Below are 13,726 nucleotides of genomic sequence, written 5' to 3' on the forward strand. Positions count from 1 at the left end.
CTAGACTATTCTGTTGCAAATGATCATAATTGGGTAGCAATGTATTTTTCACACAGAGAGTAAGTATGAAAATATCCTGGATTGCTCAGAGGTGATTTAAACAAGAAGGGCTATGCACAGGTTCCATATTGAAAGGGGGTGCCCAAGCCCAACTCATACACTACAGTGCAACCTCCACACCTGAAGCCCAGGGAACCTCATAGAAGAGGGAAGGGACAGACTGGAGGAGCCAGAGGCTCAGAATATCTGCTGTTGGATAGTGTCCTCTAGACAGTGATACATAGTATCACTGCTGAACACAAGCAGCTGTAATGACAACACCAGCCGACATGCCAGTGTGGACAGGGAAATTCACATGGTCCCAATGAGGGCTCTCTAACAGGCCCAAGGATGGCAAACATGGCTCTGGCAGGTCTTGCCCATCCACCTTTCCTCTCCCTTGCTAAACCATTAGATTTCATTCATAAAGCTAGCCACCAAGGTCTATTCCCTTATTTGGCCCCTCTCTTATGCCTGATCAAAACTCTAAGGTGCAGTTATCAAAACACCAAGGTCCAGCCATCAAGATTTATTATTTGGCTACACTAGCTAACATGTCCAATTGGGACTTAGCAATTCATCCTACCACAGACTTCCCCGTTCTCTCCTTAAAAAACACTACTGTAGAGCCACCTGTTGCTGTCTTTGTCCGATCCAGAGGCAGCCACCCCCAGCTCTCACCCCCCCGCTTATCCCTCTGGGGTAATGAATCTCCTTTGTGCTGAGAACTTGGTATCCAGGTGTGTTCTGTGCTGACTCTGAGGCCTCCTAGACCCACCCCTAGGGGAAGAGCTACAGGTGAAGAGCGTATGCTCAGAGAGGAAGAACCAGTCTCCTCCATGGAGGAGTTCCTGCACAGGTTGACTAATCCCAAGTGACTAATCACAGGTACGTATGAGCAAAGCTAAACAGACATAGTAAGTTAGACATATGTGTGTATATAATATTTAAGTAATAAAGAAGAGATCATGAATTTTAGAGGGGGCACATGGGGGAATTGGATGGGGGAGAGGGAGGATCAAGAGTGATGGAGATGCAGTGCTGTACAAAAAGTCATGTGAGCAGGCTACATCATAATTTAGTAGTGGGGCTAGAATGATGATGATGATGATGATGATGATGATGCTGGGATTCTGTGTGAAGCACCATAAAAACAAACAAACAAACAAACAAACAAACAGGGCAATCAAGTGCTTCTCAGCATCTCTTACCTTTACTCATCGGCCATGAAAACGTTAGATTAAAATTTGCGAGCGAAGCACCGATGGAATTGACGGCCAGAACAGTAACCGTATGCGCTTGTTCTGCCCACAGGAAGGTGAGATTGGTCTGATCTCCTGCGTCTTCTGACCACGTCCCATTGTGGGCAGTCCGATGCTGGACCACGTACCTCCTCACACTGCACAGGGAGTCGTTTTTCATCAGGGGCTGGAGTAAACACAAACCACAGCGTTTACACCAACTGAGCTCACAGAATTCAGCTTATAAGTTAGACCAAGGTAGGCACTGCTCAATCTAGTGCTAAGGGATCAGGGTGGAGTAGGGGTGGAAACTCTGTGCAATTCAGTAGGCATGGGCAGCACAGGGAAGCTATTTCCCCCCTCTGATGTTTTTCTTCACACCCAGAGACTAAATTAAAGACAGTGAAGTAAGAAGAGAGTTAGGACATTCGAAATATGAAGAATACATCGGAAATACTAAGAATCTCCACTCTAATTGTAGAAGTTTACTCGTCTAATAGCAAGCAAAGGAACTGCTCAGGTTCTGGGAAGAACCAAGAAGGCTCAGTTGGTTATCAACACTTTGTGAGCCCGAGTAAATCTGCCACTGTTCTCCATGGGATGTGCTTGAAAGATTATCTAGAGCAAAGAAAACAAAAACCTTGAAGGTTACCAAATAACAAAGGCTATCTGGGCAGTCTGTGTGGCCCTGGACATTTCTGTCCCATAGCTTTCCACAGAATATTATACTGTGTCGTGGAAGATTCCTGTGTAAAAAAACATTCCAGCTCCGTGTTCTTTCCTTCTGAAGAGTCCAAGAATACCCTTCACTCCCCAAACAATCACCTTCACTTATTGCAGGGAACATTGAAAGTTGCCAATCCCTTAGAAAGCTAAGAAGAGCTGAATTTTATACCACATACTAGAGCAAGTGTCTCCAAGTGAAAAATGACAGAGATGCACTCACACAGATGCATGGATTCTGCAGTGGGTGGAACCTCGTGGGTAGCTAGGTGGAAGTAAGATGTGAGAAAAAGTCTGAAGGAAATACCAGCTTTATTTTATGTGAAAAATCCATGTCATTTTGATATGACATTTTGATATTTTTCAATCATAAGTAAAAATATCAAAGATATTAAAAGATGTTTTTGGCTTACCCGTATGTTTACCACCCAGCCCTAAAATGAGCAGTCCTCTCAAGTCCTCATTACCTTGACTGAATAATACTGTTAGAAACACTCCCTCCTCTTGAAAGGCTCTCCTAGCTTACAAAATCAAGGATATATGCAGGTATACTGGCCTCTGTACACACACACACACACACACACACACACACACACACATACATACATATTTCTATAAGAACCCACCTATGCTTAACATAAGCTTGTATTGATCTATAACTCCAATCTGTGACTGCAAGAATCACTCTGGCTGACTCTCTTGCTAGTCTGGGTCCTCCTGGGAGAGCAGTGAAAAACATGTGCTGTGCCCCATTCATCTTAATTTTTCCATTCCAAGACAGACAGACAGACAGGGATGTAATAACTGCTAGCCTACATCCCTGAAAAAGAAGTGCATAGCTCCAAAGTGTTTATGCAGTGCCTTCCATCTTTCACACTTCCCACTAATTTCCAAAATCAATCAAGACTTTTCCCTTGCCACCGGCAGGAAGGTAATTTCATACACGTGTGACAGTCGTAACTAATCTGTATTTCATCCCCAAATCCTCCAGTCTATGATTTTTTTAAAAAAAATCTGTATACTTTAAGGTTTATTCTTTGCCCTGTGAAGTTTCAGGTTTGTGCAAATGTATAGTGTTATGTGCCTACCATTTCATTTTCTACTGAAGAGTCTCATCTTGGAATAATGAATATAAATACAGCAGATAAAATAACTCATGTGTAAGTTTTCATGTAGAGGAAGTCTTCAAGTAACCCAGGTAATCATCTATGAACACAATGGTCCATCAAGGCTACACTTAACTTGCAAAGTGGCTGCGCAGGTGTGCATTGCCACAAGAAGCCAACCAAGTTTCTTGATGCTCCGTATTCTCAATCAGCAATTTGAACATCTTTAAAAAGCAATTAGCCATTCTAATAGATGTGGACTCATACCTCACTATGGTGACTCTCTCCCTACAGTGGCTCCCTCCCTATGGGTGACTCTCTCCCTAGGCAACTTTCTCCTTATGGTGATTCTCTCTCTACAGTTATTCTCTCCCTACCGTGACTCCCTCCCTTTTAAGTCTAAGTTAATTTAATTAAGTAAAAGTGAAAATTTAGGTTTTGCACCACACTGTATACAACTCAAGCCACAAACCTACAGGTAGCTGTCATGAGGACAATGTACATACAAACTGTTCTTGCCATTATAGGAAGTTCTACCATGCAACATCACAGAGGAAACATGGGAGCCAGGCATAAGGAAGGCATGGGAATGATCTAGAAAGAAAAGCCATTTTTCTGTTCAAGAGCATGATAGAGTATGAGGAAGGAGAGGGGGTAACTGCAGCCTGGGCCACAGGGCAGTTGTTACAACTATGAGGAGATAAAGAACAGTTACTTATTTTGTTCATTGCTGACTCAACTAATGCCTGAGCAATGTCACTGTCAGTCCCTCTCAGTGTCAATTCTTATTTTTTTTAAAGACTTATTTATTTATTACATACAGTGTTCTGCCTGCATGTATGCCTGCATGCCAGAAGAGGGCACCAGATCTCATTACAGATGGCTGTGAGCCACCATGTGGTTGCTAGGAATTGAACTCGGGACCTTTGGAAGAGCAGACAATGCTCTTAACAGCTGAGCCATCTCTCCAGCCCTCAGTGTCAATTCTTAATGTTACTTTCAAGCAAAAAATATTGAAATGGAAGACTATTTAGAATTGCATTACCATGTAAACAAAAGTATATAGTAACTGGAATTATAAACAAAGTGTACACAAATTCTTACATACCCCAATTTTTATATAGGGTTAGTCTTAGATCAGGTAACCATTTTTAGACATACATTAACTTTCTTCCACTTGAGAACTGAAATTAATTTCACATTTACATAGTAAACATAACATTACCTACCTCGTGCATTTTATTCCTAAACTTAAGCTTGATATCTATTCCTGAAATTAATTATTTGGGATCAAAATCAACTCTTTAGGAGAATGGATGTTTGGCATTTCCAAGTTGATCATCCATCATTATAGAAAACATTCATCCTTTGCCATCACATAGGTGAAATATTCTCTTATATCTTACGTGCTTAAACATTGAAAGGGAAGCCATGGTTACACTGTTCAGGAATCAAACTGCGGACTTAAAGCAACACTAATTATCATTTAGTAATCTTACCCTGATACAGATGACAAATATGAAGCCCAAAGAGCCCAAAGCATCACCAAAAGAGCAATGAGACAACCATAATTGACCTGAGACAATAATAAAGGCCCCTGACCACGTCAAAACTCCAGATACTTAGCTCTGAGCAACCACATCTCAGAGATGCATTAAAACGTAAGATTTGGGGCCACTTGTGAGATTAGCAATATGACAGGGTTATAAACAAAGAATAGACAAACAACTGCAGAATAAAACAAAAGACAGAAATTAGATATACCTTCCAAAGCAAGGTGACATTTCTCTCTCTTTTAGTAACATCCCCATCCATTATTCTCCAGAATTCAGGTCCTCTCATAGGAACTGCAAAACAGCAGGGAGCCCAAATTGGACACGTGTTCTTAGAACGTTTTCAGTCACATCTGAAGCACGCGCGCATGCACTTTCAAGAAACATTAGCAAGTGTTCACAGACCTTTTACATCCATGACAAGCGTGTAGGCTGGCCTGCTCCAATTACTCCAGTACCCAAATCCATCCAGCCGCCTGCAGCGCACCTGTACCACGTAGACAGCACAGAGGTCCAGCACCGGCAGGCTGGCAGACTTTGCTTTTGCATCAAATACATCGTGTGTCTGTAACAGAAGTCACACCGTCAACACCTGTGCCTCCTGTGGGTTCCGGAGTGAGTTTGCTTATATTTGAAACCTTAATACCATACCATACTTAAGACAGAGTGATGTTGTATTTCCTCACTTCAGAAACACACAATATTTGGCTAGTCAGAGGAGCGCTGCCTCTCACATCTGGTCATTCCCTTGCTGACTCCTTGCACTTACAAGGTCAATCCCAAGCACACTCTTGCTCTACTGCTAACCTTTGCCCTTTGTTCCTCTCTCCTCCACAAAGACAAGAATTCAACAATGGCGGTCAGACAGGGCGCTCTCTAGAGAATCAAGCTGATAAGACTCTCACATACATATACCCCAGCTGATGTCACTGGGCTAATAATACAATCAGGGCATCCAGTATTTCCATTCTCAGCAAGCTGCCCCAGCAAAACTAAGACAAAATTTCCCATGTGCACACTCAACTCTATGATTGCTTACTAAAAGGAGCCTCTTTCAAAGTGCCCCATGCACACACATACTGAAAGATATCAGAAGCTTATACAAAGTGTGGGTCCCTGGAAGAAAAATTGAGTGTGAAAACAAAGGATGAAATATGGCAAAAGTTTCTTCAGCAAGGGCCTTCTTCAAAACTTTCCTGTCATGAACTGCCTCTCACACCAGGAGGGTACAATGAGGTAGGTTTTCCTGAGCCTAGTCAACCAGGCAATCTCTGTTTCACGAACAGTTCATTGGGAAAACGCCCTGTCAAGCATGCTTTGGGAAATGCTGGAACATTTTTGTTCCTTACAAGGATTAAACTTTGACAATCTAAGTCAGTACTTCTCAACCTTCTAATGCTGTGACCCTTTAACACAGTTCTTCATGGTGTGGTGACCCCAACCATAAAATTATTTTCATTGCTACTTCATAACTGTAATTTTGCTACTGTTATGAATCATAATGTAAATAGCTGATACTTGACCCTCGTGAAAGGGGTCATGACCTGCAGGCTAAGAACCACCAATCTAAGTAATAAAAGCAATTACACAATACAGGAGAGTATACTGTTTGTATGTCAGTGCCAATGGGACACACTATAAGATGCTGGTGCATGTTTGACTCTCAGCAGTTTGTGGTTACCTACATGAGACATGCATGAGCTTGGTCATGGAAAGGGAGAGGGGCTCACAGGGCCCACACTTCTCCCTGAGGATTTTACTGCTGCTAGGGAAGAGGAGACATTTTCTTTAGAAGTACAGCCGCTGGCAAGCTGCCCATGTTCCTGGAAGGAAATCCTTGCCAAAGATGGAGAAAGGCAACTGTCAGGAAGAGGAAGGGAATCAATAGTAAGGGATAAGAGGTGGTAAGGGGGATGAATATGATCAAAATACATATGTGTATATGTATATGAAAATATACAATGAAACCCATTATTAAGTATAATTAATATATGTTCATAAAACACTAAAATAGCATTTAGTAGTCTCAGCATTTCAGAGGCTGAAGCATTAGAGGGTTCACAAGTTGAAGGCCAGCCTGGGCTACAGAGTAGAGACTCCAATTTACAAAGGGGCATGGGAAAGGAGAGAGGGAGAAAGAGCAGAGAGGACAACAATTAGAAGTAAAAGGTACCTTCCATTGTATGTCTTTTCCATTTAAGCCATATCGAATCTGGAACTGAAGGTTATTCTCCGGAAAGACAGGCTTTTCCCAAGATACTTTTAATAATCCAATGTTTATAGTAATCTCTGCTTTCACACTAGATGGAGGTAGTGGTTTTACTAGAAATTTAAAAACATAACATCATGTAACAGTTACTTAAACAGTAATATCAACCCTCTTTATACTTCATATTTGTAAAGCAATACCCTTCCTAGAGCTTTCTCATTCATTGACTCATGCCTATTGCTTTGTGTAACACATAGGAAAAGGATTAGCTCTACTTTGAAAGCAAAGAGGTTCATTGGAAATCTCATCAGCACATTAGCGGTGTCACTTTGCAAGGTCAGAGAACACCTCCTGAGTGAGCCATTAGAAGATCACTTTCTACAATCTGAGAAAGCAGACCTTAATTAGCAGAAAACAGAGGTGCAAAATAATGCAATTTTTAAAAAAAATATATGTTTAAAAATGAAATGCATAAAAGTACAGAAACACACAGAAGATAATTACCTTGTTTCTTCTTCCTCTTCCTTCCTCTTCTCCTCCCCACCCCCTTCCCTCAGTAAGGTCTCACTTTGTAGCCCTGGCTGCCTTAGAACTCACTACATAGTTCAGGTTAATCTTGAACTCACCGAGATCTGCCTGTCTCTGCCTCCCAAGCACTGGTATTAAAGGTGGGCATCATACCCAGCTACCTTGTTTTCTTAACATCTTATATTGCTGCTCTCAACCTAACTTTGACTTACACCTGAGAGTGCATTTGCCCAATGTTATCATTTTTTCCCATGCAGCACCATTTTCCCTAACCATAGGACAATAAGGAAATGTGACTTGTTGGACTAGGATCTGGAAGTCCAAACGCAGATTAAGCATCTCGATCTCCTAATTGTGTCATGACACCAAGCATCAACTTCACAGTGCCACACCCATTTTGACTTCACGTTTGGGGGATACCCCTGAATGGGGCAATGGGTTCAGCTGCCATAGCAACATGTTAAAACACTTAGGTACTATACTTTCCCACTGGTAAGGAACTTTTCTCCTGAGAATATCCCCTCCTATCTCAGATCTTCTCGGCTCCCCTCCACAGCTGCCACAAGTCAGCATCTAACAGGTCTGAGTCTCTAGGATGATGGCCAGGACACTTCTCTTCTTGGGAATTATTTCACGGGTACCTCAACCATTGAACTATCCAAAGAGAAATGATCCTTGACTGGAATATGAAGTCCACAACCCTGGCGGCTGCACGGTATAGAAAGAAACCCACCAACCCATAAAGGGGGCAATGTACAGGTGTTGTATGAGGGAAGATAGGAAAGGTCTCTGTAAATATTCGTGGTCTGCCCCCGAAACCTGTTGATTCCCTCAAGCTCAGTAAATCAGGACACTGTTGATTCACAGAGGGTGAAGGCTACCTGCACTGGTCCTAGAGGGCGGCGGCTACCTGGACTGGTACAACAGGAGTGTTTGCCATCGTTCTTCTCCTCCGAGTCTCATTTCTAAGAACAACCACTGTAAACCGTGTGGCCTCTTGTGTGAGCAGCCCTTTTCAATCATTTAAGCAATCAACACTAGTACTTTAGACCATTCAGGACAAAACACCTTGAACTTGCTATTAGTATGTAGTTTCTCATGATCATTAAATTTCTCATAGCTCATGATAGTATTCATCACTAACCCTGTAAGTTGATCAAACTTTCATCTCTGGAAAAGGCCATTTCTTTTCAAGAAAAGTCCACATTTGAGGCTCTGTAGGGATTGATTCTTTGGTTGTGGTTCAGTGGGTCACATGGATGGATTCAGTGGCTACCAAGAGGGGGTGTATACACTGCCCCCAGTGATGCACACATGGGGGGAGCAGAAAGAGCCACACACCATCGAGAGGTGGTACAGAATGTCTACGGACCTGATCTAAGTTTTAAAAGCTACAAAGAGGTAGAGCCAAGACTTACATCCCAAAGCTTAATTTCCACATTGGTCTCTTCCTAAGGCAAGATGAGCCCGACTTAAATTCTTTGCTTTAGTTTAGGAAAGCAAAACACCCAATGGTATCCAGATAGGATGTTGCTGACCTCGTGTTGTGTGTGACTGCTCATGGCCCTTTATTAGCCTAGAATATTGAGTAACTGGAAAGTACCCATTGCAGTTAAAAAGAAAAATGGAATCGTGCAAAGAAAGAGATAATCAATTCAATTGGTATTTATATAGGAAAACATCTAATAGTTAAAATGAGTTCATCTGATATTTAACAAAATCTAGCTTCTTCTTCAAATGTGTGTTGATTAATCGAAAAATATATTGATTTTTGACATAATTTCCTAATGAATAATGTATTGCAACAAAATAAATAACCAGAAATGGGTCATATTTTTAAATATCCCACAGTGACTTTGGGAGAATACATCAAATGTCTCAAAGGCTCTTGGAATTCTTTAATCTCAAGATACTCTCTAAAGTAGTCTGTGACTATCAGAGATCTCGTCTTTGCCCACTTTCTTCACCTTCTTTGGATATTTCAAATGCCTTTTACCCAGCCTCACAAATTAAAGTCTTGAAATACGGTTACTTAGGTCACAAAGCCTTTAGATTATCCAGGTGAAGCTTTCAGATTAAAATAGCAAATGCTTTCAGGGATACTTTATATTCATAGAATTGTGCTCCCAGTTCCACAGGCGACTCATCAGGTGCTCTGTGGAAGTATCCACCTGCCAGGAATCTGTTATCCATATTTACAAACAAACACGCTACAAATAATATAAAAAAATAAACTCAAAATGGCAATATAAAAATCAACACTTCCTAAGGCCAGCCAATCATCTTCTCAATTTCTCTATAAAGGAAAGCATTCTTTTTCCTTCAGAATCTAGTGTGATTAGACAGCATCCAGATGGCATCCAAACCTAAGGAAAATGCAGAACGCCGTCTGACGTACCTACAGAGTCAGGAAGGACACACGTGGGTGGAGAGTCAAGAGAGCCTAAAGAATGGTTGATCCTGATCCACATTGTGTAGCCAGATAATAGAAAGATGGGCTGGAAAACACATTCATAAAATCCATCCTTCTGCAAGATGCAGTTTTTGGGCTCAGATGCAGGATGAATAGATGGACTATCGGAACAATACAGGCTGCTCCTTAAAAGATATTAAAAAAGAAAACAGCCAGTTAATATGTGGTATTTATAATAGACAAGAAGACATTTTAGAACTCTGATTTGTTGTTCAAAAGAGAGAGCATTCTCTGTATAGAAATTAATATTTTTATTAAAAAGACATTCTTGAGTCCCTAGCTCTATCCGGATCTCAATCTTTCCATGGAAACAGTAACCATAAAAACCTTGCATGAGCACTGAGTAGTGAAGGCACTGGGAAGAGCCGACAAGAAGGTAAGTTAGAGTCACAGGACTGTGATGGTCCCAGGAGCCCACTGGTTCTCAGTCTTCCTAGCGCTGCGACCCTTTGAAACAGTTCTCCATGTTGTGGTGACCCCCTCAACCATAAAATAATTTCATCACTACTTCACAACTGTAATTTTGCTACTGTTATGAGTTGTAATGTAAGGATTTTTTGGAGATCGAGGTTTGTCTGAGGGGCCAGGACCCACAGGCTGAGAACTCCTGTACTAGAGGTTTGCATCGGTGACATGCTTGTAGCAGTACGGATCCAAAGCTGGGCACTCCTGGGGCGGAAGCAAAGCAGGTTCTTCTTGCTTCATAAAGTGGGTTAAATTCCAACAGAAAGTGAGAATACAGCTGCTGGAAATATTTGGCTTGATCAATAGTGCCCTAATGCTTTCTAGTTCCAACTGATGTAATTAATGCCAAATCCTGATTCATATGTGAATGGTAATGAAATATATTACTCATTTTCTCAGAAATAATTCTTTTTTTTTAATATTTATTTATTTATTTATTATGTATACAATATTCTGTCGGTATACCTGAAGGCCAGATTTTACAGATGGTTGTGAGCCACCATGTGGTTGCTGGGAATTGAACTCAGGACCTTTGGAAGAGCAGGCAATGCTCTTAACCACTGAGCCATCTCTCCAGCCTCCAGAAATAATTCTTTTAAACATTAGGAGTCTCGACAAACCTACTTCCTCACAGAATACAAGGTGTTTCTTCTCTTTGAAATGGTCCTTCTGACATCACTGTTTGCTCTGAGAATGGTATTTAACCGACTAAAGCTCTGACTGTTCTCTCCAGGGATGAAAATGAGAAGAAAAAGAGAACAAAAACACTAAAATCTTTTCTCATTTACCATCTTTGCAATATTTTCTCCTCAAGGTTATCAGTGTGTGTGTGTGTTCAGATAATTAATGGTGAGAGAAATACAGTAACAGAGGGATGTGTAATCATCACTGGATAGAAAATAGCAGTGTAGAAACACAGGTGAAGGTCCACCTTGGAACGATTAGCATCACCATCATGATAGCGATAACCATGTATGCTCCAATGGGATGTTTCCTATATACTGTAATTACTTAATTACAATGAAACGAAATGCCATTAATTCCCCCTAGGAACCATATAAATCACAGCATTTTCTCCATTTCACAGACAAGGAAATTAACAAGTGAGAGGATCACAAACTCACTAAGTATTTGTAGTTGGTCACATGATGACCCTGTGAATGTCAGGAGGGTAAATGAGCCATGAGGCTTATAAAATGGTCTTTTTTTTTTTAAATGGTCTTTGTTTTTTTTTTAAATGGTCTTTGGCAAACATGTGTTTGCATGGGAAAACACATGGAAAGACATATATAATTACAAGGGCCTATCAACTTTCAACTGGCTTAAAAATATTCATAGCAGATAGGATAAAGACAATAATTCTTCCGACTTAAGAAATGCAGAAATTGAAATTTTTCTTCCAACCTTGCAGAGGAGTCAACGCAGAACATGAGGGACAGAGTTCAGATCACAGGATTTGATCCTGTGATACATTTTTTGAGCTGAAATCTTTAGTTTTAAGAAGAAATGGGCACATTGTAGAAACTGAGATTGCCCAATACAAATGTCAGTATCAGAGCCTAGAGTATAAGAGAGTAAGCATGCTGGCTGACCACCATGGGATCCTCTGAATACCAGGACGTGTTTATCTTCCCAACAACGAGATACAGTTTAGGACATACGCTATGTTGAGACAAGGGAAATACTGTATGGAGATGTCTCAAATTTTTAAGCAAAGAAAGGTAAAAATAAATAAGCACACAATTCTCTTTATTATTAATTATTAATCTCTTACCCCTAATTAACTACTGTTTGCTTCCTAACTTAAATCACTTTGTTCTAAAAGAGTCACATCTTGTAGGATCTGGCACTTTTGCCTTTTTCCTAAAACACTTATCATTACTTGAATGATAGTCAACTCTTTTTTGGCACAGCTCACTTTAGGCCATTCTTGGAGCCCAAATACACTGCATAGGAAATAAGTCTCTTGCCTCCCTTGCATGTCACTCAAAGACTCAAAATGCAATCCCAAGAAACCGTTTGGCAGACATGACAAAATGAGGTTAAAGCACAATATATATTATACATATAATATAAACCTCAGGTGTGAATGTTGTGAAAGATTACAATGTATGTAATTTCTCACAAATTTTCTAGCAAATTAAATTCAAAATTCTGCTCAGGGAGAAAAAAATGTGCCAGATTTCTGCTATGGTAATAGATAACTGGCCCTGCCCGGAGAAAAATCAAGAAGCAAATATAATACATACCTGTGATACCTCAACTGCACAGTGCTTCCCACAAGTGATTGGATTGTGCTGGGTGACCATCTGCAAGTCATTTTAGTTAAGTACCCGTCAGTTTCACATGATATATTGATATTGACATCTATTTAAAACACATTAAAATATTAATACAAAGTACAAACACCAAAAAAAGTATGAAAAACATTTTCTTTAATAGGACTCTAACACAGTCCGTGACAACGAGTGATCTCGTGGGACAGAATGAACAAGGCCTTGGGGTTCTTACCGATCACATATAACTCAGCGTAGCGGTGGTGACACTCCTGCCCACTGCAGCAATACACTGCGTCATAGGCAAACTTCCCGCGGGGTCTGGTGGCTTTCAAGTTGGAAAAAGTAACTTTGCTCACACGGTCATTCACCGTGCTATACTGGATTTCAGGGATTTTCTCGGCTAGATTCATCCACCAAACTATCTGTTTGGAGGAAATAATTTGGTTTTCATTCTTGTAGATGCAATGGAAGGAAGCGTTCGATCCAACACTTGTCAGAATTTTGGGTGGAAAGTACATGACGTCTGTAACACAGGAAGAAAGGTGGGGACGGAAACCATCCTGTGAGTAGCCGATACCATAGCAAAGAGATCCCCATATGTCTAGTTACCCTGCCAACATCAAGTCACTGTACTGAGAAACTGACTGACACTGTGGACAGCCCTTTAGAGCCCCAGGAATCCCTGCTCTCAAGTGAAGAGGACCTCCAGGAGCACCATGACAAGCTTCTAAACATGGGGCTTAACAACTGTTGTAGCAATTGTCACTGAAATGAACTCAAATGGAGTATCATTTATCATTTCCACGATGATACATTTTCTATAAGACTTTTAAAACTGAATGTGCCCATGTGGGCACAAACAAAAATAAGTAAGTAAATAAACACACGTTAAAGGAAAGAGAAGGCGCAGTGAGATGGCTTAGCGGGTAAAGGTGCTTGCCACCAACTCTGAGGACCTGAGTTCGGTTCCTAGGACTGCCATGATGGGATGAGAGAATTAACCACAACACGGTGTTCTCTGATCATGGCATGTGCATGGCGGCATGTGTGTGCATGCAAAATAAGTGAACTTTTAATTTCAAGAGGATCAGTGAAACATAGCATGTATCA

General features: G+C 40.9%; 1 protein-coding gene across 2 annotated transcripts in view; it reads right to left on the reverse strand.

Moving 5' to 3' along the window:
- The window catches only part of Lepr (leptin receptor), an 84,324-nt gene that overhangs the window by 20,790 nt on the left and 49,808 nt on the right, over window positions 1–13,726 (reverse strand). For both annotated transcript variants that reach the window (XM_041651956.1, XM_041651955.1), the window contains exons 8-14: window positions 12,849–13,139; window positions 12,587–12,704; window positions 9,798–9,997; window positions 6,836–6,984; window positions 5,068–5,227; window positions 4,874–4,956; window positions 1,251–1,467 (exon numbers count right to left, since the gene is read on the reverse strand). In XM_041651956.1, the coding sequence (XP_041507890.1) occupies window positions 1,251–1,467; window positions 4,874–4,956; window positions 5,068–5,227; window positions 6,836–6,984; window positions 9,798–9,997; window positions 12,587–12,704; window positions 12,849–13,139 (1,218 nt within the window). The remainder of the gene's footprint in view (window positions 1–1,250; window positions 1,468–4,873; window positions 4,957–5,067; window positions 5,228–6,835; window positions 6,985–9,797; window positions 9,998–12,586; window positions 12,705–12,848; window positions 13,140–13,726) is intronic.

The sequence above is a fragment of the Microtus oregoni genome, unplaced genomic scaffold (genome assembly GCF_018167655.1).
Source record: "Microtus oregoni isolate MIOR12 unplaced genomic scaffold, Mior012 000005F_ref0000423, whole genome shotgun sequence".
Lineage (NCBI taxonomy): Eukaryota > Metazoa > Chordata > Mammalia > Rodentia > Cricetidae > Microtus > Microtus oregoni.